The following is a 27008-nucleotide window of genomic DNA, read 5'->3' as shown; positions in this document are numbered from 1 at the left end:
GATAGGGGCGAAGCCCCCCCCCCTTTTGCCAGCGCTGGGCGCCGGTACGCGGCGGTTGCGCCGCGCATAAATTGGTCGGAGGCCAATTTTTTATTTGATTTAAATAGTTTCAGCTCGAATTCGAGTCTTCTTCGTTACGAAAGTAATGTTACCTCGAAGTTGGTGGATTTTGATTATACTACAAGTAAGCCAGCAGTGTATCGCGATGGACTCTTGGTAATCAATCTTCAAATTTTCATTTTGGCCATGCGTAGAAACAGAATGATAAAAAATCTGATAGATACAACTCAATTTTCATCGGTTTTGCCATTCCAGCTATTCGGTTCTTTCTACAATTCAATGTTGGTTTCACACAGGAGATTTGGAAGTATGTGATGACTGAGCTTCAGTAAAGGCGATTGGATATAACTCGCTTTCAGGCGCTAGACTTTGCCTAATCAGTTTGTGGCACACTTCCTTCATTGGTAGTTATGTCCCCTTCCCTCAGTGAAAATTCCAAAAAATTAAAAGTCTTGTCTTTCTTTGTGCTTTCCGCTGTACATAATATCCTAATTGGTACCTGCTGGTACAATTGTTAAATTATTGAGCCGTAGTCGGCATTGTCTTGGGAATGCCATGGTTGTAGAAATTTCAGTGTACCTATCAAGACTTATTCTGTGATAACTGATGGCATGAAACATTTTAGTGGCCCTCATTTGTGAACTTCAACTTTGTGAGTAATTCAACTTAATTCTATAATAAACCGAAAAAAATAATATGCTGTTTTAGCATCTAGGATGTCGAAAATGTGTCCGGTGATCCCGAGATGCTGCCTTTACTGCCCCCGCAGTTGAATTTGCATTCACAGGATGTAAAATTAACTGCGGGGGCAGTGAAGGCAGCATCTTGGGATCACCAGACACATTTTTGACATCCTAAATGCTAAAACAGCATATTATTTTTTGCGGTGTGCATGACGAAACAGCAAATAGTTGCTGATGGTCAATGATCAAAGGCTTACAGGTTATCATGTTTATTCTTGTGATGGTCTCAAATGTTTCACGGCGTTCCAATGCATATGTCTTTTGCTATTCCATGACCCTCCCTTGAAATTCCATGTAGCCACCACGTAATCTCCTGCTGCCACCATGGAATCCCATGTAGACACCACGGAAACCCAAGGAGTCACCATGGAGTTCCGTGTCTCTTCCATGGAGTCTCCGTGAAGTTCTGTGCCTTCTCCATGGAGTTCCGTGTCTTCGCCATGGAATTCCGTGAGAAACAGTACGGAATACCATGGAAATTTTTAGCAGGGCGCGCGTCACATATGGGCCCACGGTATTTCCCCTGAAGTTCTATGATGATCCGCGAGACACTGTGAGAGGTCCCACGAGACCACTTATGGATCACATGTACACTCACATGGGTCACGTGTCCGCTCCCATGGGAGCTCACGGGTCACATATCGGCTACCAGGGGAGTACACGGGTCACATGTTAGCTCCCATGAGAGCACACGGGTCACATGTCCATTTCTCAGGGGAGCACATGTGATGTCGTGTCATTCTCATGAGAGCACACGAGTCACATGTCCATTTCTCATGAGAGTGCATGTGATCACCTGTCATTCTCATGAGAATTTTTTAGCAGGGAGATACGAGGTCGTTCACGCGCACCGCGCCGAACAGGTTCAATCCTGTCGCGTGACGTCATGCAGCATTACAGACGAAAGGACCCCGCACACCTCTTATGGGAATCTGCACCATGGAGAATTGCCTTCTGACTTATGTCATTCGATTCTCCTCAAGATGCTTATCAAAAGTTTTAATTGCGCCAACTTTCTACGATGCACCGTTTTCGCAAAAAACCTATGAGAAGATTCAATTATTCGGCGACTATGAATAAAAAAGAACAAAGCATTTGAGAACAGGCTCGATGTGAATAAGGAAAAAGCGTAGCGCGTGTCCGTCTTCTAATCTGTACCTGCCGACTCAGGGGCTATCTCTCTCTCGCACTCGCCCGGTAGACGTTCAGACTTTCCTGTTCTTATGCTCCTCAAGAATCTGATTTGGATGGTGGTCGAACAAAACGGCTTGCGGAATCCGAGATAAGACTGCCGCTCGGTGCGGGAGTCCCCATGATTTCCTTGTTGACACACAGCCGTTTGTCAATCGAGCACTGAAATGAGGAATCTTTCTGGCTTTTATTTACCGAATAATTGAATCTTCTCATAGGTTTTTTGCGAAAACGGAGCTTCGTAGAAAGTTGGCGCAATTATAACTTTCGATCAGCATCTTGAGGAGAATCGAAAGACATAAGTCAGAAGGCAAATTCTTCATGGTGCAGCTTCCCATAAGAGGTGCGCGGGGTCCTTTCAGATGTTAGGGTATTTTTCGACGGATTTTTGAGAAAGTTAGTGTCAGAGGGTACTTTTCGACGAGAAACTCGAATTTTTGGTCACATTTTCAAAATTTCAAAATCCAAGATAGTGGCCGTGGCCAAAGTGGCGAAGATGTTGTCTTCTCATTATTATTATTATTTTTAAAGTCAAAAAATAAGGGGCGGCTCGCGGAGCGAGTCCCAAGTACATCGTGAAGCGAAAAACCGGCGGTCTAGGGGCACTCCCCGGATAGGCGTGAGAGCTCGCATACCGAGATAATCACGGCTAGTCATTTATATTAAAATGCAAAGTTCCGAATCTTTGGGCGTTAATTTTGAGAGAACCACCGGACCAATTTGCCTGATCTTTTTTAAAATGAAAGCCCCTGAGCTGTAGATCTGCAGGCTGTAATTTGTTTTTCGATTTTCTCAGATTTTCTCCTATAATTTTCTCAAATTTTCTCCAATGTATTAAAACGGAGGTCCGAATCTTTCGAGGTTAACTTTGAGAGAGCCACCGGACCGATTTGCATGATTTTTAATTATCTGAAAGCCTCTGATCTGTAAATTTGCAGGCTGTGATCATTTTTTCGATTTTCTCAAATTTTTTTACTTTTATCGACGAGTGAAGTTTAGCTGGGCTCGAATTTTCTCCCATTAATTCAGACTAAAATCCGAATTTTGGGACATTAACTTTGAGAGAACCACAGGACCGATTTGCATGGGTTTCTTTTAAATGAAAGCTTCCGATCCGTAGATTTGCAGGCTGTAATTGTTTTTTCGATTTTCTAAAATTTTCTTACTTTTATCGACGAGTGAAGTTCAGCTGTTTCGAGCGGTCGTCCGGCTGCTACCTGCTTGCCCGTTCCTAGGTAGGTACCCCCCTCTACGGTCTCAGCCACCCCTCCCGCCACATTCTTTCGACAATCTCCGTTTTCTCTCGTATAGCTCTCCTCCCACCAACCTCAAAGAAGGAGGTTTGGGTCGCATCGTCGTTCGTCACTCGCCACCCACATTCCTTCGCAATCCCTCGGCTGCTCCGCTCCACAGCTTCTTGATATCCTGGCATCTTATTCTCTGCGGCTTGACTGACCCTGACTTATTAAGTGCAGTATTGCGTATTGCTAACAACACGTATTGTTACAGACATTTTATTCATCATTATGAAATAGATTCAACGAATTGCTCCGATTCCAATTAAGCTACTGCACCACCGATGCTAGCTGTAAAGGGCGCCCGTAGGGCGCCCGGAGCAGCCAGTCTTAAATACAGGGTGATCCAAAAGTCCCTTCCACCCCCTCTAACTTTTTACCTAATTGAGGTAAAGATTTGAAACTTGGGGGATGTTCCTAGGTCAAAGGGAGCTACTTTTTGGCCCCCCTAAAATTTTCAGGGGGGCCCCCCTTAGGGGGGCAACGGACCCCAACTTTTAATTTTCAAATGAGAAGACCCCCTTTGTGATAGCTCGTTCGAAAGAGCATAAAAAAAGAAAACTTTTCGCGCAAACCCGAAGTCAATATCTCAAACCGTTCCAAAATGGCGGCCGGTTAAAGTTCAAAATGGCCGAAAATTCACACCGGTTATTTGTCGATGGATTTGCGCAAAAATCGGTATGTAGGGGTATTTTGACACGAGAAAAACGAAGTTAACGTTAGATTTTCAAAAAACCGAAATCTCCAAAATGGCCGCCGGTTAAAGTTCAAAATGGCCAAAAATTGATTATTTTGGAAATCTAAGTTCAAATGTGTTTATCTAATGCCAAAATACTCTCAAATTCCAAGTCTAAGGCCAACTACTCAACAAACCGAGGTGACAATTTTCGGCCATTTTGAACTTTAACCGGCGGCCATTTTGGAAATTTCGGTTTTTTGAAAATCTAACGTTAAATTCGTTTTTCTCGTGTCAAAATACCCCTACATACCGATTTTTGCGCAAATCCATCGACAAATAACCGGTGTGAATTTTCGGCCATTTTGAACTTTAACCGGCCGCCATTTTGGAACGGTTTGAGATATTGACTTCGGGTTTGCGCGAAAAGTTTTCTTTTTTTATGCTCTTTTGAACGAGCTATCACAAAGGGGGTCTTCTCATTTGAAAATTAAAAGTTGGGGTCCGTTGCCCCCCTAAGGGGGGCCCCCCTGAAAATTTTAGGGGGGCCAAAAAGTAGCTCCCTTTGACCTAGGAACATCCCCCAAGTTTCAAATCTTTACCTCAATTAGGTAAAAAGTTAGAGGGGGTGGAAGGGACTTTTGGATCACCCTGTATAATTAGTACCTATAAGGATTTGAACCCGGGACCTGCCTACCACAAATCGAACGTGCTACCTACTGAGCCAACGGATCCTTTGATTGAGAGGGGCGAATTTGCGTGATGTAAGTGATAATATTAGGTTCCATTATTTTCATTGTTGAAGGTACGTGAGAGGGAATGGCTGAATGTGAATATTTTATGAACCTGAAAGAGCTATATTAGGACAAAAAGTAATACTTATCAAGGATATTATAAAAACCGTATACTTTCAAAATTACCTTTGTTGTTCATGAATATGTTTCGTCCCATTTTTTTCTTTTTCCTCGCTTAAATTTTATTATAACTTGCATCAATTACTATCCCAATGTTTAAAAACATAAATTTAAAGATGCATTTTTAAATTCTCGGATTTTTAAGAACGGGTTTCGTTGTTCAAATGAACAACGTGTTTTTCATGTCCACTTTTAGGGCTATAATTGTTTTAAAGCATATGTTTTGAGGACATTCTAATATTTTGAGTAATTTTCTTATAATAAATACTACAAGGGTATTTCTTATCTGGTCAATTTTGCGCATATCCAGTACAAATATTCCCTCCCAATGTTTTTGTTTCTGTGACCAATATATATTATACAAAAAATAGATTCTCGAAGAAGTAAAAAGAAACATCATTACTTTTTACGTGAAAAAAAAAGTCGGAAATTTTTTTTAGAGACGACAGCTTTTCACGTCAAAAATTGTAGTTTCATTACGTACAAAATCTGTCTTCTTTGAATTACTTTCCGAGACCTTTTTTTTTTTACATAAGAAATCGCAAAATCTTTACGTATAGAGATTTCAGTTGAATCATTCATTTTTTTTTTACGTCTTCGATCACATTTTTTTACGTTAAGTTCTTCAACTCTAATTATTTACAAGTTCTGTTACATACATCTTTCGTTATCTTAAAAATTACTGGTTATAATTTTGTTTTTACGAATTATATTACAAGATGTACGACTAGGGCTCACATAAAGCTCTAGGATACTTTAGTGAAAGATAATCTTACAACTGAATGAGATAATGTATGTTTCTTCTAAGGAAAACACTATGTCAATTTGAAAATGAGCATTACGTGCTTCGACAATTGCGCTAAATGGTATGTTCCAGACCCTTTTCATGTGACAAACGTGATTTTCTAGCAAATTTACACCTAGAAAGCCTATTCACTTGGCCATATATCTTGCGTACAACGAACCCATTTTGTTTTACATGAATGTATAAAAAAATATGGAAAAATTTCAATTTTTTGGTATTTTTGAGACCTATCGCTTTTAGACAAGTTCAAAAGGTAAAATGAATTATATCACTGAAAATGACTCGAATTTTTGGTCTAGAAATATATAGTAGACATCGATGTATGTGATTAAATGCACAAGGAGTTAGATTTCTTCAAGGGTCAAAAATAAGAATTTTCTGAGAAAAGTCTAATTTTAGCTCCATTGCTCTCATTTTCCAGCGTAATAGAAGTATTCAATCAACAATTATTATGTTTACAAACGCAAAAGTACAAGAAATACATCTAATAAGCCATATACATCGTTTTGAAAGTTTCTCTTCGATTTCTCCGTTTAACACATCTTTTTTTGAAATTCTAAAAAATGGCAATACTTACAGTTCTCTGCAAAACACCAAACCTCAGAACGCTACCTAAAGCAGTGCAAGAAACATTCCTTATACCGTGTGAACACATACTTAAATCATTTTCAGAGAAAACAAAATTAATTAAAATAAAATGTGAAAGAGTATCACGAGAGAGACTATTCCACCCCCCACCCTCTCCCTTTTTCCTGCAGATAGTGCGAATGGATGGGGCTGCAGTTTAGAATTAACAGTTCTGCTACGTATACAAAGTGGAGGCAATTTTTAAGAGAAAATTCCAGATCTTATAAGAATGATCGCTTGGAAAACTGATATTAGGCACAGCATTTTCCATTATTTTCGAATTTCTTCTTCTCTCTAAAACATAAGGTATTTAATAGTGTGTCCTAAAAAAAAAAAACGCTCAAAAAGTTGCGTTTTCTGGACAAAAAAGGTTTCCATTTAGTTGAAAAACAACTTCAGCCAAGTTTCAGAGCTCTAGGTGAAGTTTAAGTGCTGCCGCATCGCATATTCTTGAAATGCACGATTCCGAAGATTGACGGATTTTGTCGATTTGATGACTTTTCTTTAGAGATGAAACAGTTATGCTGGAGCTTGAGATAGTAGCCTCCTATTAGACTACTTTTGATATAAATTAAACATTCGAGCGTGCAAGATGCGCAAGTATTTGTTAAGAATTCGGAAACTTGGCCAAAAACGCCGTATAAACGCAAATGGGATACATTTCAGCGAGTTGATTTATTTTTTAAAGTTTCAAGGATTATTGCTATCGACATACAATCTTAAGGTAATTGACTTCTAATAGGCTACTTTCGATATAAATTGTACACGCAAGTACGTGCAGGACGCGGAAGTATTTTTTTAAAAATTTGGAAAGTTGACCGAAAACGCTGTTTTGGCGCAAAGATCCGTTTCGTCGAAAGTTGATTTTTTTTTTAATTTAGAAGAAAACTTGCTGGTGTCGTAGGGACCGAAGGTAGTCAACTTCTAACCACATAGTTTTTGAGTTTTCTCTTCTTTACAGTATATACAAAATTGTATCCTGTCCGTGTTACTTACGTGACGTGCGACGTAAGTTACGTCGAACAATGAGATCAGCAACTTTTCCTGCATCCTTTGCAGATCGCAAAAAAACCACTCCAAAGGATATTTCAGTCCAAAATTACGTATTTAAACGAGTTCAGAGATTTTCCGAATCTCTGTAAGTTGGACAAAAACTGTCATTATTTGTCAAAACTACCTTCAGAAGTTGAACTACCTTCGGTCCCTACGACACCAGCAAGTTTTCTCCTAAATTAAAAAAAAAAAATAATCAATTTTCGACGAAACGTATCTTCGCGCCAAAACAGCGTTTTCGGTCAACTTTCCAAATTTTTGAAAAATACTTCCGAGTCCTGCACGCGTACGTGTACAATTTATATCGAAAGTAGCCTATAGAAGTCAATTACCTTAAGATTATGACGATAGCAACATTCCTTCAAACTTTAAAAAATAAATCAACTCGCTGAAATGTATCCCATTTGCGTTTATACGGCGTTTTTGGCCAAGTTTCCGAATTCTTAACAAATACTTGCGCATCTTGCACGCTCGAATGTTTAATTTATATCAAAAGTAGTCTAATAGGAGGCTACTATCTCAAGCTCCAGCATAACTGTTTCATCTCTAAAGAAAAGTCATCAAATCGACAAAATCCGTCAATCTTCGGAATCGTGCATTTCAAGAATATGCGATGCGGCAGCACTTAAACTTCACCTAGAGCTCTGAAACTTGGCTGAAGTTGTTTTTCAACTAAATGGAAACCTTTTTTGTCCACAAAACGCAACTTTTTGAGCGTCCACTTTTTTTTGGGACACCGTGCGTAGTATATAATTTCTCAATAGGAACTTCAATTTTATAACATTCAAGTCAATTTTTGTTCATATTTCTATTATGTTTGTTTGTAATGATTATACCTATGTGAAATCTTTAAATAAATGTTGAACACACATCCCTTCCGTTTTTTTTTCTTTCGATGCTCCTCCAATGCCTCGCAACTTTACCTCTTCTTGATGGCTGAAGTATCGAGTGTTCCAGAGCACCTGTCCACTATCTTTTTTTCGGAAACAGCCGAAAATTAAGCTTCAAGTCGAATATCATCTGGGGTAAATCAACCCCAAAGAACTCAATGAAAATATTTTCAGCCCCTCAAATCCCCAATGGGGGGGGGGGGTTTAAGACGGTGCTCCCCGTTTCTCGCATATTTCAACTTGGAAGGGTTGATTTGACATCAAATTTTAATTCTTTGACCAGAAACAAGAACTTTTTGTCCTATGCACTTTTTACCTAAGCCCCTATTTCACGGAGTTACGGGGCATTTTGGGGTATTTATGGGCAAGTTTCAATTAGACACTGCGGGCGATAAAATTATTCGTTTTTCAAAATCTAAAAATCTCCAGAGAAACGAGGTCAACACCTTTTTATTGATGTGGCACATGACCCCTGCCGATCCAAAATTATGGGTATTTAAACGTGCTTGAAGAAGCAGCAAATATACAAATAAAAATAAAATTAAACGTAATGAAAATAATTGAATTTCAGACTATTATGTTGCGAATTCTCTATTCTTAATTTCATTCCTGAGGCCTTTCGGCTTGCGCCATTATCAAAGAAAACACATCGGAGTCAATTATGTACACCTAAAGTTAATTACTACAATTATCCACAGCAATCAGAGCACACAGACTACAAAGATACAAACAAACACAAAAAAAGCCACGCAAACTACATGATTACATCTCCAAGTTTATAAAATAATATTTTATAAATAAATAAAATACAAAATTAGGAGCTAATTCAACCTACAAGTAGCGTGAAAATACCATTTGAGAACTGTAAAAAATCCAACAGCGTTGCATGATGGTGCAGAAGAATACGAATTAAATCACAGTGTTGTATGGTGGGAATTGTACTATATGGCAACGCTGTAAAAAGAGAGTATTGCATGTAGCCTCTTCAATAAGCAGGTTATACAATGGTGTAATGTGGCCCCTGCAATCTGCGGGTTATGCGATGGTGTATTCTTCAAAATGGCAATTATGCAACAGCGATGCCGGACGGTGCACATAAATTAACTATTTATTTATGGGTGAAATTTTGCAACATCTAGTTTTACAGTGTTGCTATATGGTGCAAGAAATTAGTTAATTTTTCGATACAATGTTGTCAGATTGTGCAAAAAATTAGGATTTTTGGACTTGTAAAAATTTTCGGCTTCGATAGACCGTCTCCTCTAGTATGGATCTGGTATCGGAGACTGGAGAGTAGGGTCTGATTCGGGAAATTAAAAAATGTTCGGTAAATTACCCTCCTCCGATCCGCCGCGGACCGATGCGATTCTTTTACATTATCGAGGATCGGAAAACTGTACGGACCGAATTTTGATATGACATTTTTGTTTTCTAGATTTCGGACTTGTAAAATTTTTGGCATCGATGGACCATATCCTCCAGGATGGGTCTGGTATCGGAGACTGGAGAGTAGGGTCTGATTCGGGAATTTCGATTTTTAGTGAAGTGGAGATGCGTATCGGAACCTTGTGTTAAGGGATGAGCAACTGGGATTGGATATTGCAATGTTCAGTTTGATGAATCAACATTTTTTTTTCTTTTTTTCTTTGGTGGAAATTTACTGTTACAGTCAGACCCAAGTAGTATGAGTTGCAATATGTTGTACTAATGTAGTAAGAAAATCGCAACTTATCGAGTGGCGTGGATGTTGCATATTCGCGTGATGCTAGGAACGCGGAAAATCGCAACTTCATTGCAATAAAATAATCACGACTCTCGCAGTCTCGCGACAACATATCGCCAGACTGCTGCTGCTGCCGCCAGACCGCATTCGCGTCGCGCTACAATGGACCAATAGAATTTGTCCGTCTGCGTGGCTCGCCGCTCGCGCATCTTCAACGGATTTTGTTGATTTGTTCGCTTCGCTCGCTCTGCCTGCCTTCGTTTGTAGCTTCGTGTCTGGTATTTGCTCTCATCGTGCTTAAATTAGCATTTATACAAGTGTTCCTGTTTTACGCACGCGAAATAAACTAATTTAGAAACTGTGGAACTTTCATTCTTTTGGTGTAACTGTGTAAGTTGGAAGTTCTCCTGAAGTGTTGGTGAATGTGATGTGATGCCGGTTCGCGAACCAAGATGGCGGAAACTGACACTGAAGAGAAATTGAAGAAGCTAGAAGATAAACTGAAATTGAAAGAAGGCACTATGAAGGATGAAGTTGTAAGTATATTTACAGTCATTAAAAGCTGAACCTATCAAAAACTGGTGTAGTAAAAATAATTTAATTATTTTATTTTTTATTTTGTATTACAGAAACCATTTTTGCAGTAACAATAAAAAGGTGGACAAATTTAATTGTAAGTGTAAAAATCAAAATATCGGACGAGAAGCACAATGACATTTTTCCAGGATTTTCTTAGAACTTCAGCCATTACCTTCCTAATATTGAGTTCTATATTTCTTAAAGTATTTACTGACTGTATTAAGAAAAGCTAAGTCCTCACTTTGGAGTTTAAATGGAGAGAAAAATTTTTAGCGCCAGTCTGGCCCACTCGGTCTTTCAGGACATGATCTGCTTTTCAATACCCTGGTTCCGCTTCTCCAGGCTCAGTCTGTATGGTAGTAAAAGAGGTTGAAAAGAAAAATGTTTGGATGAATAAAGTAGTACCCGAAGCTATCCACCAAAATACCCCTGATAAAAATAAAAAATATGAAAATATGACCTTTTTTCTGTTTTTCTTGAACGGTCTTCCCAGATGAACTAAAATGTTCTATACTAAAACTGAACTATAATATAACTAAATCTGTTCTATAACTAAGCACTTGCTTGGGGCCTTAATGAAACCAAATTTTCAGTCAATTAATGAGCGACAGTTTAATTTTCCTCCAGGTGAAGGGTTTTGCGTCGATGCACCGAAATGATTCTAACCTCACTGCCACGGCAAGAGGTATGGCAAGAGAGATGCTATCAAAAAAGATTCTAGCCTTATTTTCTCTGCATGGAGGGCATGCAAAGGGTTTTACAGAAACAAAATGGGCGTTCGATCAGCTGGAGACCTACTCAGTCATTATTGGTAAGTCTCAATTTTCAGTTTACCTCTGCTATAGAAATAATATTTAAATCATAATGGAGCCTTATAAATTTTGAGGGAAAAAGAAACTAGTTTCATTTTTATTTGTTCCCGCAGTATTACTAGTATTTGTTCACTTGCTTTATTTTATAGTCTGAATAGTAAACAAAGATTTTTCTTTGTTGAAAGTTTTATTAAGGCTTCTTCCGAAAGGTGAAAAACATGCACTGTCTGAAGAAATTAACATTTGAGTAGTGGAAAATAAAAACCTGTTAAGCAGCATCAAATTGCAAAGATTGTGTATCGTTAATTTCTTTCAACTTTAGGTTTTTTGTCTGGTAAGGGTGTGCGTGTGTCTAAGGTTAGGTTTTCTTTTCTTCCCTCTTAATTCACCTGAATTTCTAAGATCTTGCTAGGTGCAATAAAATCTGGTCTGTTTCAATTCATTTTTTCGCTTGTTGCAGAGATGGTAAGACTTTTATGGGAAAATCATCACACCAATTTAAAGGCTGATGTGAATGGAACACTTGGGCCTTTCCTTACTGGGATGAACAAGAAGCCGGTTTTATTAAAGCCCCCATCAAAGCAGTAAAATCTCGTGACGTCATTAATTTGAATCATTTGATTGAGATTTTTTGACAGTTTGTCTTTAATTTTTTTGGATTATTTCTGTAATCTTATTAATTTTGATTTTGATAATGACAAAGTTACCTTTCTTACTGGAATGAACAAGAAGCCGGTTTCATTGAAGCCCCCATCAAAGCATTAAAGCCGTGTGATGTCATTAATGTGAATCATTTGATTGAGATTTTTTGACAGTTTGTCTTTAATTTTTTTGGATTATTTTTGTATTCTCATTATTTTTGATTTTGCCAATAACAAAGTTACGCAATTATATTATGATTTGATCGGTATTACTGTCAAAACCAAGGCCAATGTGAAGGAATACTTTCAAGTCCTCAATTTATAAAATGTTTCTGAAGAGCGATGCGCTTTTTTCCTTTTTTGACTTAGGTATTTACCTACCTATTTTGTGATTCATCACATGATGTAAACATCACGCTCTCATCATTAGTAGAATTTCTAAGGCTTATTTATTAGTTCCTAAAGAGATAAATAGTTTAATCTCATTAATTTAACAAAGGTTTTTCGACATTATGTGTCTAACTTCTTTGAAATTTTTTTGGTATTCGCCATTAGTTTTGTTTTCCTCTTAGGTAAAAAACTACTCAGGTAGCTAAGGTAGAACTTTGAAAGTGCTCTTTCTTAGATGATTTTTATAGATCTGTTTAAAGCTATACTGACCTTATAATGTGTTTTTAAAGCTATAGAAGTGTTTTAAATAAGTCCTGTAAAAATCATTTACTTAAAAAAGAGCACTTTCAAACTTCTGCTCTTCCTATTATTACACTCAAGTTGTTCTAATAAATATCCATTTTTGGGAATTCACAAACGCAATTTAAACTATCATTTAATAACACTCCTTGCTATCCTGGCAATGAATGCAGTTAATATTTGAAATTAAGGCGCAAAGTAGTTTGCAAGTAAGTGCATAATGCAATGCCATTAGTTTGTGATTTACATATCATGGCTGCATTAAGTTCAAAATAAACTTAAGTTCTATGTGATACTTGACGGTTTGCCTTTAGCTTTATTAAAGTTTGTTGTCTATTTTCTACTTTAATTTAGCAATACTTAATGTGATTCAAACAGTGCTAATAGTTAATATAATTATAAATAAATATTTTTAAATTTTGATTACCCATTTTGGTTACCTTATAGCTCTTAAACTGTACCTAACTTCTAGGAATCAGTCAAAATTTAGTTTGTTCTTGCTAAATAGCATTTATTTTCGCTGTATTATTTTTCTACCGTCATTTTTTCCTTGTGCACTTTTTAAGACTGTTTAAGTCATTTTACATTTTTTATGGTTGACTAAAACTATTAAATTGCTTTGTAATTCTATCCCACAGTTGTACTCTCCTTATTCCTTAAACATTTTTGAAAAGGCTATCTTTCTTGACCTAAGAAAAATTCCTTTAATCTTAATTTAACTTTAAAACTTAAAATTAAAACAAATAATTAAATCAGAAAAAAATTAAAAAGGAATAAAAATGGTGAATTATTGCAAGGATACGAACATTTAAGAGTTTCTTTAAATTTGGTAGTTTACAGAGAATTCGTTTAAGTTTTCAGTTAGCATATTTTGGTGAATTTTCAAAATTTAAGTACTGAAAATTCGGAATTTTTAAACGAATTTTTGCAACGCCACAACAATTTGGAATTTTTCATGAATTTTGGCAATGTCGCTAAAATTCGGAAATATTAACGAATTTTCTCAACGTCACAAATTCGAAATTTTGTGATTTTTCAGAGAATTTTGAAAATTTAAAATTGCAACATTGTTGCAATAAAGTCGTAATTTTTCTTTCGATATTATCGCCGTAAATCGGCTGAAATCGACAAAATGTTGTATGAAAATTGCAACTCGATAGAAAAAAAATTGAAACTTTATTGCAACAATGTTGCACTTTTATTTCAATAATTTCGTTACGAAATGTTACTTGGGGAGACAAGAGACCCTCCACTAGCCTCTTGGCGACAGGTGGAAGCTTTTACTTTCGGGGATTCAACAGTTCCTTATGGGCAATTATAAGGGAGCAACAGTCATCACCCTAATTTCGGCTGTTGACCTACCTATATGGACCGAATTTTGATACGACTTTCCGTTTTCGAGATTTCGGACTTGTAAAATTTTCGGCATCCACGATAAACCATATCTTACCGTATGGGTCTAGTATCGGAGACTGGAGAGTAGGGTCTGATTTGGGAATTTCAATTTTTAGTAGTGTGCGCTTGGAGATGCGTATCCATTTTTAGTAGTGTGCGCTTGGAGATGCGTATCGGAGCCTTGTGTTTTGAGATGAGCAACTGGGATTGGATATTGCATTGTTCAGTTTGATGAATCAACAATTTATATTATTCAACAATTTGGTACAATAAATTGAAAAATCATTTAAAGAAAAGAAAGCTACACAAGTTAAAATAATCCATGCTGATACATCCCAGTATCACCCGTTGGACATACATCGGGCAGAGAGACAGCGTTCTGAATGATTTTGGCGCGCTCTGAGTTGTTCAAGAATTCACTTTTGCTTGGCAGAATGAGTATAATAGACCATGTCACAAGAGACCAGGATCCCTTATTTTTGAGGAGCAAGTTTTAGAAGTTTTCGACGGTCCTAGAGCATCCCAGACTTCTGGAAAGTAGGGGGATTACGTCTTTTTCCGAGAGCCGCTCTCCTCTCTCTGATGTACAATGCTTTGCGAATCGCACTCAAAATTCTGCATATCTTCCAGTCTCGTTCGTCTATTTTCTTGTACCCCTGCTTTAGGAAGTATATTATTTCCTGCTCGTCTGCGACACGTTCTAGGAGATGGCAAAATCTTTCCGTTATCTCAAGTAACCCATAACACCCGACGGGATTGGAAGTGTATTGAGCTGAGTTTAAGATGGTGAAAAAACTTGTCAGGAAAAAGCAGTCGGGCAAACTTGTTCCAAAGCTCTGCTCGTATTCCTGGAATCTTGAAAGAGAGAGCCTCATAAACCGTGTCCAAGGTGTTCATCGCTCGGATCACTTGCGATTTGAGGGTTAGAGCGTCTACACTTGACGAGTTCTTGTTTAGAAATAATCGATCACACTTCCTCGACACTATTTATACGTTCCCTGACTAGAATTGATAATTTTCCCCACTTGCATGAAAGCGTAGTTTTATGTTACTACTATAAATTATGACTACATAGTTTGTCCGAGTGTAACCGAGTCTGGTGATTGGCAAATACTACTATATTTACTCTGAGGTAAATTATAACTCTACATCCAAGTGTAATTTATATTACGACTTATGACTACACAGTTTGCCCGAGTGAAACAGAGTTTGGTGATTAACAGATCCTAATACAGGGTGTCCCAAAAGTCCGTACCCCCCCCCCCCCACTCGTAATTTTTGAACGGTTAGAGATAGAAAAACGAAACTTTGGGAATGTTTCTATTTCAAAGAGGTCCATCTTCTAGGGGGGTCAAAATTTTTGTCCCCCCCCCTCAGGGGGGGCGCGGGGGCCCCCGACTTCTTTTTCAAATGGTAACCCCTATCTTGTGATACATCATTCGAAAGAGCATAAGAAACTTAGAATTTTGGCGCAAACCGCAAATCGATATCTTAATTTTTGACCGAGTTATGATAGGTCAAAGGTCAAAGAGGTGTGTGAAAAAACGGCCAAAAATGCCTCAAGGCATTTTCGAATTTTGATCACTTGGGGTGATACAGTAGCTTCCCAGACGCCCAAAACCGGTCGTCGTTTTGCTTAGAAGCGCCGGGTTGCGACGTTGCCATTTTTAAAGTGGAAACCTTTAAAAATTCATATCTCCGCCGCATCTCAACCGATTTCAATGAACTTTTTTTAAAATGTTCCTCTTAAATAGAGCTTTCTAGTGGTATGTGGTTTTCTGGGGTTTACTTGGCTTTAAGTGGCACTTACGCGGTTTTAGCACTTCTTGATAGACACAAAAATGTAGTTTTTATTTTACCACGATCGTGGAATCGACGGAATCTAAACAAAAACCAGTCTAAATGAAAGTTCAGATTCTCACCTTCCTAACGAGCACAAGATCATCCCGGGGAAACGTTTAGTTTCCGAGATATGACCGCTCAAAGTTGGTCACATGCGCTTTTGCGCAATGTGAATGCGCCTTATCACTAAGTCATTCACGAACTGGGGGTCCCTTATGTTCAATTTACGTTGAAATAATTACACAGAGCAGTAAGGTGTACAACACGAGCCGTTTTTTCACCTTCGGCTGCCGATAAGTGACGTTGCCATTTGTTGAAGTGATAACTCTTAAAAATGCATAACTCCGCTGCATTTCAACCGATTTCAATGAACTTTTTTTTAAAATGTTCCTCTTAAATAGAGCTCTCTAACTGTATTTAGGTGTTTGGATTTTATTGACTTCAAGGCGGCACTTAGGTCGTTTATATGGTTCTTTGCAGAGATTTTTCATATAGAAAATAGTGTTGCTATTTTTTATTTTTTATTTTTTTTTTATTTTTTTTTTCCGCGGATTGTGGGAGGGTTTGAAATGGCAAAATTTAAAAGAAAGAACTTTGAAAAAAGGGATTCTTTAAATCACCATTCTTACGTGTACAAATATTGAAAGCGACGCTCTCATTCTACAAGGGAAGTTGGTGTTGTTAATTTACCAAGATTTTTGCATTATACTTTAAGCGATGGTGATCTTCCGATCTAGTGTGAATGTTAAAAAAAATCGGGGGAAATACAGACCCCCTTCCGAAAAAAAAGAAAAAAAAAATAGCAACTCAATTATTTATATGAAAAATCTCTGCAAAAAACCATATAAACGACCTAAGTGCCGCCCTGAAGTCAATAAAATCCAGAGACCTAAATACCGTTAGAGAGCTCTATTTAAGAGGAACATTTTAAAAAAAAGTTCATTGAAATCGGTTGAAATGCAGCGGAGTTATGCATTTTTAAGAGTTATCACTTCAAAAAATGGCAACGTCACTTATCGGTAGCCGAAGGTGAAAAAACGGCTCGTGTTGTACACCTTACTGCTCTGTGTAATTATTTCAACGTAAATTGAACATAAGGGACCCCCAGTTCGTGAATGACTTAGTGATAAGGCGCATTCACATTGCGCAAAAGCGCATGTGACCAACTTTGAGCGGTCATATCTCGGAAACTAAACGTTTCCCCGGGATGATCTTGTGCTCGTTAGGAAGGTGAGAATCTGAACTTTCATTTAGACTGGTTTTTGTTTAGATTCCGTCGATTCCACGATCGTGGTAAAATAAAAACTACATTTTTGTGTCTATCAAGAAGTGCTAAAACCGCGTAAGTGCCACTTAAAGCCAAGTAAACCCCAGAAAACCACATCATTAATATAAACTTCGAAGGATTCTGCCTTTTTCTATTTCACTCGAGGGGAAGTGTCCCCTCCCGGACTCTCTTCCCCACCCGGTGGCTGACGCTGCGCTGTGCTGAACGGTTCAGCCTGAACCTTTCCCCTACGTCTGCCCGTTCCCCACTCCTCTGTCAATCGAACCATATGCCACCGCTTACGTATTGTCGCTCGCCCACCCAGGTACTTAGCGGCCAGCGGTCAGTCGATGATAAATCTCGCTCATGCTCCTATGCAGCTACGCATTGATTACGCCAGCTAATTAATTTCTAATAATTAGAATTTCTTCGATAATAGTTTTCTTTATTTATTCGACTGTATTTTTTTCTCTGTTCTACTGTGATTTCCTTGGTTCTCTACTGTGTTTTTCCTAAATATCCGAGTCAGAAATCTGAAGCACTTCGGTATGCACCGAGTACTTCAGATGTGTGACCTGAAACCTTCGGTATATACCGAACTACTTCAATTGTCTGACCCGAACTTCGGCAGATGGACCTTAACTTTTCGGATGCGTGATCCGAAAACTTCAGAGATCCATATGATCTCAGCTTCGGGTTCCATGCACAATTTTTTTTCTCCGTGTTTCCTTTTAGGGGACGCAACTAAAATTTCAGTAAATTTTTTTCAGAAAAGTAAAGAAAAGAAGAAGAAAAAAAAAAGTGGCTAACGATGGTTCCTCACCTTCACGTGGTGTTGGCTGTTTTTACTAAGTGGGAACCGTCCATTTTAAGATATAGTCTATTTCTTGCCCTGCCATTATTATTCTACAAGTTAATTGTGGAGTGAGAATTTCATAATGTTTTCTCTGAAATCTTCAAAATATAGTGATAAAAAATTTGCAACTACTACAAAATCGGCTCGCGAAGCGAGCCGAATGTCACTCGCGTAGCGAGTGACCGGGGGTCCAGGGGGCATAGCCCCCGGCTAGGCGTGACGGGCGCGCGAAGCGCGCCCAGAACGGCTAGTACCACTAGAAAGCTCTATTTAAGAGGAACATTTTAAAAAAAAGTTCATTGAAATCGGTTGAGATGCGGCGGAGATATGAATTTTTAAAGGTTTCCACTTTAAAAAATGGCAACGTCGCAACCCGGCGCTTCTAAGCAAAACGGCGACCGGTTTTGGGCGTCTGGGAAGCTACTGTATCACCCCAAGTGATCAAAATTCGAAAATGCCTTGAGGCATTTTTGGCCGTTTTTTCACACACCTCTTTGACCTTTTTTCAAAAAATCATATCTCCGGTTCAAATTATCGTAAAGAAAACAAGCAGTGAACTCCAACACAATGTGTTGATTAGGCGCGTCATTAACTCGCAAATATCAACCCCTTTAGTTTTCATTTACAGAGATTTCAAAATAGGCAAACAGCACAACAAGAGAATTCACGATCCAACACTGCGAGGTCAAAGACGCACCTTGACGAGACCGTGTATCGTGAAAGTAGGAAGCTAATCGAATTTAAGTTTTTTGATCTGCCTCAAGCAAAATCTTATCAGATTCTTGAAGAAAAGTGCTACGGAATAATTTAAGCGAAGAAAGGAAAAATTCTGTCGAACTCCTAGAAGATAAAGTCGATTTAAAGGTATTTTGGGGCTAAAATACCCAAATCACCGGTAGTAAAAATCCCGTTATATTATTGAAAAGAAATTAACTCGATATAAATGCAATTGCATTATATAGTCTTGATTTTGTTATTTTAAACGTAAGGTGAGGTTGGGTAACTGGGCGGTGGGGTAACTGGGCAGTACCCTCTGTATTTCTACCAGATTAGTGCAAAAATTGTTTTCACTGTTGGCATACCTTCATTATGACGTAAACCATCTAGAACATGTAAACATAACTTCAAAAAAAAATTTTATGGTGAATGGTGAAGTGCCGAAAATTGGACAGCTTTTTTTTCAAAACAACGCCGGAGGTGGTCCCGAAAAGAGCCTCATATCTCACTCCCAGCAAGTATTTTATTCAACTTTGACAATTCTTCTTCATGTATGATGTATTTGTGTAATGCGTGAGTAATTACAACGTAATTGGATGAAAATACTGGCTGCAAAGGGTTGATGCCCAGTTACCTTGAAAATTTTCCCTTTGTGGGGTAACTGGGCACCCACCCCAAGGTAACTGGGCAGGTGGCAGTGGTGGCACCTGCCCAGTTACCCATTGCAAGGTTGCTGTGCTTCGGTGTTTGTTTACTTCTGAAAATGTCAAAACTAATTGACTATTGTGGACTTTTAAGTGCCAAAGACCAATAATCAGGGTTCCCAGCACACTAAACTTCTAACTTAAGTCAATTATAGCATAACTTAAGCATTACTTAATTACATTTTTGCCGCTAACTGTTACGATATCACTTTTAACGACTTAAACATGGTTATATAAATTCAAATGAAATTCTCTGAAACCCTCATGAGAAGGACATTCCTTTCTGGCCAATGAGAATTACAAATAATGCCCCCCTTAAAAATTAAGGGAACTTTTTGGCGCCTGACTCTATCCCAGATCAGCCTTGCGGCTTAATTTTTTTTCATTTTTTAAAAATGTATCATGCTTAATCTCACTAAAAGTGGCCAAACAGTGTCCTGGTATACAATACTACTTTATAAGTAGTAATACAGAAAGTTCTAAGCATTTATCTACAAGGAAACAATTTTTTTTTTACCGTTATTCAATTCTCAGATTTGAGGGTTTTTTTGCCGCTAACTGTTACGACATCATTCTTAACCACTTAAACATGTTTATATACATTCAAATGACATTTTCTTAAACCTTCATGAGCAGGACATCACCTTCTGGCCAATGAGAATTAAAAATAATGCCCCCCTCAAAAATTAAGGGGGGGTAGTCCAGTTACCCCACGACGTTGGGTAACTGGGTGAAAAAAACGGGAAATTTTTGAAAATTTGTGGGAAAAAATTGAAAGATGAAATTCGACTTTTGACTCTTCCTGCATTTAGACAAGGTGTTGTACTTACTAAAAAAAATTTAAAAGTAGCCTCCACTGTCAATATAATGATGGGAAAAAAATCATGAAGTTGAAATTTTGACATTTTTCTCCGAACTCCTGCCCAGTTACCCAACCTCACCTTATTTCCATGCAAAGAAGTTCAACCATGTCGTTGCTTTATTCATTCATGAATTGAAAGTAAGCAATCTACATCCCAAAAATCTACTGATTTGCGTAAAAAATTGCAGAAACTTGATATACCAGGTCGATGCACCCACTCGTTGAATTTACCAACCAATTTTGTGAGTGCAAATGTGTAAGAATCAATATGCTATAGTCATTTTGGGTGCATTTATTTTTCATGAAACAATAATAATTTCAATCCCGAAAAACCATCAATTTTCCGTATAAAATCGAAAAAATCAAAATATGTCAACTCCCCGACGTGAAAATTAGATTCTACGTACTTATGTAAATACTTATGTATCGATATGCTGAATAGAAACTAGGTGTGGATAGTCAGAAGCCCGCGGCAACATTAATTCAACAGAAAAACTGTAAAAATTAGATCGGATTTTAGCCGCTTTGCCCGCCTCTCCTCGTTACTTACAACAAACCGTTCTTATACTCATCTCAAAATTTTTCTCAGAGCTTTGGGTTATTATTAGCTTCCATTTAAACTCCGGTTCGATGGCCGAATCGGCTGCCAAAAAAGCAAGCCACTGTTGAAGGGTTCTATGAGAAATTCGTGATATTATCGGCTCTCAGGAAATCACCCCATGGCTAAAATTGGTGGTATAAATGTTTAAGTGCTTAAAATAATCGTATTCAAGAAACTAAGGAATTAAACTATGGAGTCAATTTCTTTTTAATAATATAACGAATTTACTACCGGTGATTTAGCTATTATAGCCCCAGAATACTTTTAAAGCGCCTTTGCGTTCCAGAATCTCGACGGAATTTTTTTTTTTTTTTTTTTGGCTTAAACGATTCAAGAAACATTGTAGTTAAAAATATAAAGATTTTTCGATTTGGACGTATAAAAAATGTTTAACTCGTTCAGGCACACCGTGTATTGTATGGAGTACTGCTGTTATTCGACCGTTGTCTTCAGGTCAAAATTCTTACAAAGAAGCCCCTTGCAAGAGGCGAATTTTTTGTAATTTCTCCCAGTTTTTTCAGCGTTAGGTATGTAAATGAATTGCTTGTCAAATTTTGAGGTCAATTATATTTAATTGTAATTTATACTGTCTTTTTTTCCCCTTCATTTTATTTTTCGTATCGAGGAGTCGAGGTTTTGTTGATTTCTTCGGATTTCGATTACTGTAACTTCTCTTCTATTCGGCCGATTTTTATGAATGAGGTCTCTTTTTATTTGTGTTTTAACGGAGAGTAAGGAAAAAATTGATAAATACATGCGAAACAATTTTTTTTGAAAATTGGATGAATCCTAGCGTGACGGTGAAATGGTTAATGAAGCGTGAGTAATTGGGGTACGGGTATCGGCCGCGTTGGGACCCAAGGCGGCCCAAGGCCCATTGTTCTTCGTGACGCCGACGCAGTGATCAGGAGCGTGGGGACGAGAGGGCTGAGTGGACTCCTGTATGAGCCACGTTTAGCAAATGGTCTAATGAGTCTCGAGGCTCATCACAGATTGCACTTACCACTATCCTGCTGGCCCCGGCTATCAGAGCAAGGAGTACCAACTTTTGAAAAGGATAACAGTGGTGTGGAGATATGACAAAGCAACGTTGTGAACAAAACTGAGTGAGTGAAATTCTCATTCAAGGAGTGCCGAACTGGTCAGCCATCCTCGAATCAGTTCGCTTGCTTCCGCTTATATATGCATATTTTAAATCAGCGCGCCCTACTCTTAGGCTTTTTTTAAAAAAAACCAAGTAACGTAGACTCTTGGTATTCACTGCACATAAACTAGCGAGCCCCAGAATGAGAAACAACTTTAAATCATAATTATTGACGGATAAATAAACTTTTTACACGCTTTTGAAAATCTCAGAAGTTCGCGGTAGTCACTTTTCGGTAAGGAACTAAGGGACTCGGTTATTGTATCGAGCAGGGTTCGAAACGATCGCAAAGGCGGTATACTACGTATACGCGCCAAAAATAAAACCGGAAAATTTACCAAATTGTAGGCACTTTCAAGTAAAAATCACAGAAATTACTTCCAACTAATTTTAAGGGGGGTTTCGGACTCCCAAATACGTCATTTTAAAGGTCATACGATATTCTCGCGAAATGAACCAATTTCCCCTTACTTTTCCTCAACATTATCTTAGTAAGTTCAAAATGAGTTCAATATTGCGTTTTCAAGTCCCCAAATTTTGAGCAAAGTTCAAAAAACGAAATTTAAGGTGATTCAATTCAACCATTTAAATTTAATTTTTTCTAAAACTTTGTTCGAAATTTGGGGACTTGAAAACGCAACGTTGAACTAATTTAGAACTTACTAAGATAATGTTGAGGAAAAGTGAAGGGAAATTGGCTCATTTCGCGAGAATATCGTATGACCTTTAAAATGACGTATTTGGGGGTCCGAAACCCCCCTTAAAATTAGTTGGAAGTAATGTCTGTGATTTTTACTTGAAAGTGCTTACAATTTGGTAAATTCTCCGGTTTTATTTTTTTCTTTACGATAATTTGAACCGGAGATATGATTTTTTGAAAATAGGTCAAATTTGACCTTTGACCTATCATAACTCGGTCAAAAATTAAGATATTGATTTGCGGTTTGCGCCAAAATTCTTAGTTTCTTATGCTATTTCTAATGATGTATCACAAGATAGGGGTTACCATTTGAAAAAGAAGTCGGGGGCCCCCGCGCCCCCCCCTTGAGGGGGGGGGGACAAAAATTTTGACCCCCCTAGAAGATGGACCTCTTTGAAATAGAAACATTTCCACGGTTTCGTTTTTCTATCTCTAACCGTTTAAAAATTACGAGGGGGGGGGGGGTACGGACTTTTGGGACATCCTGTATATAATTCCGTAAGCCCGATTTCTGTTTCGAAATTGCGCCGCGACCGTCGTGCCGATCCGCGGGGCGTCGGAGGTGCCGGCGGGACCGTCCCGGTCCCGCGGGGTCGGGAAAGATACGGGGATCGCGCGTCGGGCCCCGCGCCCCTCGAGCCCTCCGAATGATCACTTATCCCGTTCGTCCCGCTGGGAGATGTGCGGTTTTTCGTTTTCCCCGTGCTGTTCGTTCTCGGTCAGCTGATGAATCGGCTGCCCGAGGCGTTCCTCGTCATGGATATTCGTCGTTTATGAAGAATTCCGATTTTTTCGTACAGTGCGTGTCGTCTTTTGAATTTTGTTAATATTTGTCATGTATGAAGAATTCCGAATTTTTAGTAAAGTGCGCGTCTTCGATTTAATATCGGGAATGCATCGGAGTCGAAAGCGTGGGCGTCCTGCGAGGCGTGGGCATGTTTTTCGCAACCCCTCCTTGCGGCACATCGAGCGGCGTGGCGAAATGCAACTGGTGCGTGTTTTACCGTATTCGTTTCGACAGAGCATTTACGATGTTAATGAAAGAGATTTTCCCGAAAATAATGTTGGGCTGTTAACTGTGAAGTGCCAATACTGTGATGCTTTGCATTTCAAAAGTGAGCAGGTGAACGGTCATTTCAACACATGCTGTCACAATGGTCTTCTTCCACTGGCGGAGCCTGAAATCAGCGACCAACTTCGTGACCTCTTCTCCAAACCCGTCTTCATGACCAACATTTTGAGGTACAACAGTTGTATGGCTTTAGCATCTTTCTCTGTGTCGAAAGCTCATATACCTGGAGTTGGTCCTTACTGCTTCAAAGCACAGGGTCAAATTTACAGGTAAATCGAATTGGTGTTTAATAATGTTCATCCTTTAATTTTCTGAAAATTTCAATGAATTTTCTTCGCAACTCGATAAAATTGACCACAATTTTCCGGTGAAATTCGGCAACATTCCAATGCACTGGTGCAAATTTATGATTCTCACCACTTCAAATTCGTTATTAAATGGACCGCGTTAAACAGAAAGAACCAAGCCACATCAGCTATTGCCAAATTTAACAAGGGAATTTGGTTTTTAATGAGAGAACGTTTGTGCGGATTCCTTTGAAAGTTTGAAGGAATTTGCTTTGTGTAATGGAGGAAATTCCTAGAAATTTGCACAAAAATCCGCACAACCGTTTTCATGTAAAAAAATTAAATTGCCCGATTAAATATGGCAATAGATGATGTGGCTTGGTTTCCTTTCTGTTTAACGCGATCCAAATGAATGAGTTCAACAGTCCAAATATCCGTTACAATCAATACCGATTAAATTTGGTTAATCCCATCCCACCTATAATAGTTACCGGATCTATGTCAGCAATTCTTTCGTTCACGATAACTATTGTTAGATTTACGTTAGCTGTCTCAAATTTTGTAAATTTGTCCATTTTGATCTGATGAAGAACTGTATAGATTTTCGGTTAAATCGCATTTACCGTTTACTTATAAACGGTAATTAACGTAAGTGCCCTACTTACGCTGTTTTCCACTAAACTGTTTTTATGAAAGAACCATTCCTTGGTTTCCTTGGTAACCTTTGTTTGCTATCAGCTGATGTTTTATTTCCATTTCTCGGCCAAGTCAACGGATTTTATACTTTTTTTTTTTTTTTTTTTTTTTGAATCATTGCCAGGTTAGTTCTAATTTTTTTGCCAGCATTTATTCTACCTCTCCCTTCCCAGCTCATTTTTCTAACTCCCGTAGCCCCCCCCCCCCCCCACCACTAATTTTATTTATATTTTTTTTTCGTATGACATGCCTTGCACCCCTACCATTATATTTTGGGGTTTCATTCGTAGGGATAAAATATTGTATTGTATATAGATCTTAGATATATCGTTCGATATAAAGCAGGATAGACAGGGATAAGACGGAATTTATTGATACTCACCGGGCTAAAAGGTAGGAATTTTTGAGAAAAGGGGAATAATCAGTGTGAAACGGGGTAGATAAGAATTAAACAGGATAGATAGTGATAAAACAGGGTAATACCTATCGATCTTCGATATATAGTTCGATATAAAATATGATAGACATGGATAAAACGGGATGGGGAACGACATTGATAATAATTGAGTCAAATGGAGGAAGTTTGAGAAAAGGAGAATAATCAGTGTGTAACCATAAAGATAAGGATAAAACAGGATAGGTAGGGTTATCCCACCCTTCGATACATCGATCTTTGTTTATCGATCATTACTGATAAATTGTCCGATATGAAATAGGATGGGAAAGTGGCATAATCAATTTGAAACGGGATAGATAGAATGAATCAGGATAGATATGGGTAATATTGGATATAGATAGGGATAAAACGGGATGCATTGATATTAACGAGGATAACGGGGATGTTTATCGTGTTTGAAGATTTTGCTGTGTTTGTTGTGTTTGAAATATTTGTTGTGTTTTTAGTGTTTGTCGTGTTTAATATGTTTGCTGTGTTTGCTGTGTTTGTTGTGTTCGATGTGTTTAATGCGTTTGTTGTGTTTGATGCATTTGTTGTGTATGATGTTTTTGTTGTGTTTGAGTTCCGTGTGTTTTTGTCGTGTTTGATGTGTTTGATGAGTTTGCTGTATTTGTTGTGTTAGATGTGCCTGTTGTGTTTAATGCGTTTGTCAAGTTTGATGTGTTTGTCGCATTTGATGAGTTTGCTATATTTGTTGTGTTTGATGCGCCTGTTGTATTTAATGCGTTTGTTGTGTTTGATGTGTTCGTTTTGTTTCTACTCAACTCACCTATATTCTATCTTCAAGTCCCAAGAGTCCCTTCCACCCCTTCTAAAATTTTATCTAATTAATATTTTGAAACAAAACTTCGGGAATGTTCAAAGATCAATGTAAGCTACTTTCAGGGCCCCCAAACTTTTTGCCCCCCCCCCGGAGGGGGGGAGGGGGGGGTAGGGGCTACGGGTCCCAACTTTTTTTTTCAAACGGCAACATCTCCTTTGTGACACATCGATTCAAAGAGAATTAAAAAAGAAAATTTTTGGCACAAACCGCAAGTCAAACTCTTGATTTTTGACAAACTAGCCGCCGGTCAAATTTCAAAATATCGGAAATCTAAATCCCCGTTTTCGTCGATGGATTGGGATGAAACTTGGTTCTCAGAGGTTTTTTGGAACGATTAAAACGATTCTGGCATTATTTTCCCGGAAAATGTTTGTCCTTATCCAAATGGCGGGGGTCAATATGGCGACCTTGAGCGGCAAGAGAATAAATTAGACTGCTTATCGGTGAATTTGCATGAAACTTGGTATCAGGGGACAATTCGGCATGAAAAAAACGAATCTGTCATCAGATTTTTTGAAATTCTGAATAACTTCAAAATGGCGAGGAAAATGGTGGAAACTTGGTATTACAGACGTTTACGGGTGGATCCGCATGCTGCCATTTTGAAAGTATTTGACATTTCAGAAATGCATTGTGGAAGAGGCATGTTTTATCGAACCAAAAACCAACAGGACCCAGAGTTTCATTCGCATCCAACCGTAAACGTCCGTAATACCAAGTTTCTGCATTTTCCAGATGCAAAAGGATTGATAAGCATAAAACTGCATTTATCCCGTTTAATCTAAAATCATCCTAATTCAGTAACATCCATCCTTGCCGGACAAAGAATTTGATTTTAAATTAATTGAATTTTAAATAAATTAAATGTGTCGAGTTTTATAAATTG

The 27008-nt window shown here is 38.2% G+C and overlaps 1 protein-coding gene across 2 annotated transcripts; it reads left to right on the top strand.

The window, feature by feature from the left end:
• Positions 1-869: 869 nt before the first annotated feature.
• On the top strand, positions 870-13484 carry LOC109038013 (uncharacterized). 2 transcript variants are annotated; one of them, XM_019052921.2, is made up of 3 exons: positions 870-10513; positions 11168-11367; positions 11829-13484. In XM_019052921.2, the coding sequence occupies exons 1-3, from the start codon at positions 10506-10508 to the stop codon at positions 11954-11956; spliced, it is 336 nt and encodes a 111-aa protein (XP_018908466.2). In that variant the 5' UTR covers positions 870-10505; the 3' UTR covers positions 11957-13484. The 2 variants fall into 2 exon arrangements, with proteins under 2 accessions (XP_018908466.2, XP_018908465.2); XM_019052920.2 differs by having other exon boundaries at positions 874-10513; positions 11184-11367.
• The last annotated feature ends 13524 nt before the right edge of the window (positions 13485-27008 follow it).

The sequence above is a fragment of the Bemisia tabaci genome, chromosome 2, assembly GCF_918797505.1.
Source record: "Bemisia tabaci chromosome 2, PGI_BMITA_v3".
Classification (NCBI taxonomy): Eukaryota; Metazoa; Arthropoda; class Insecta; order Hemiptera; family Aleyrodidae; genus Bemisia; species Bemisia tabaci.
This window is presented reverse-complemented; position numbering and strand designations above follow the sequence as displayed.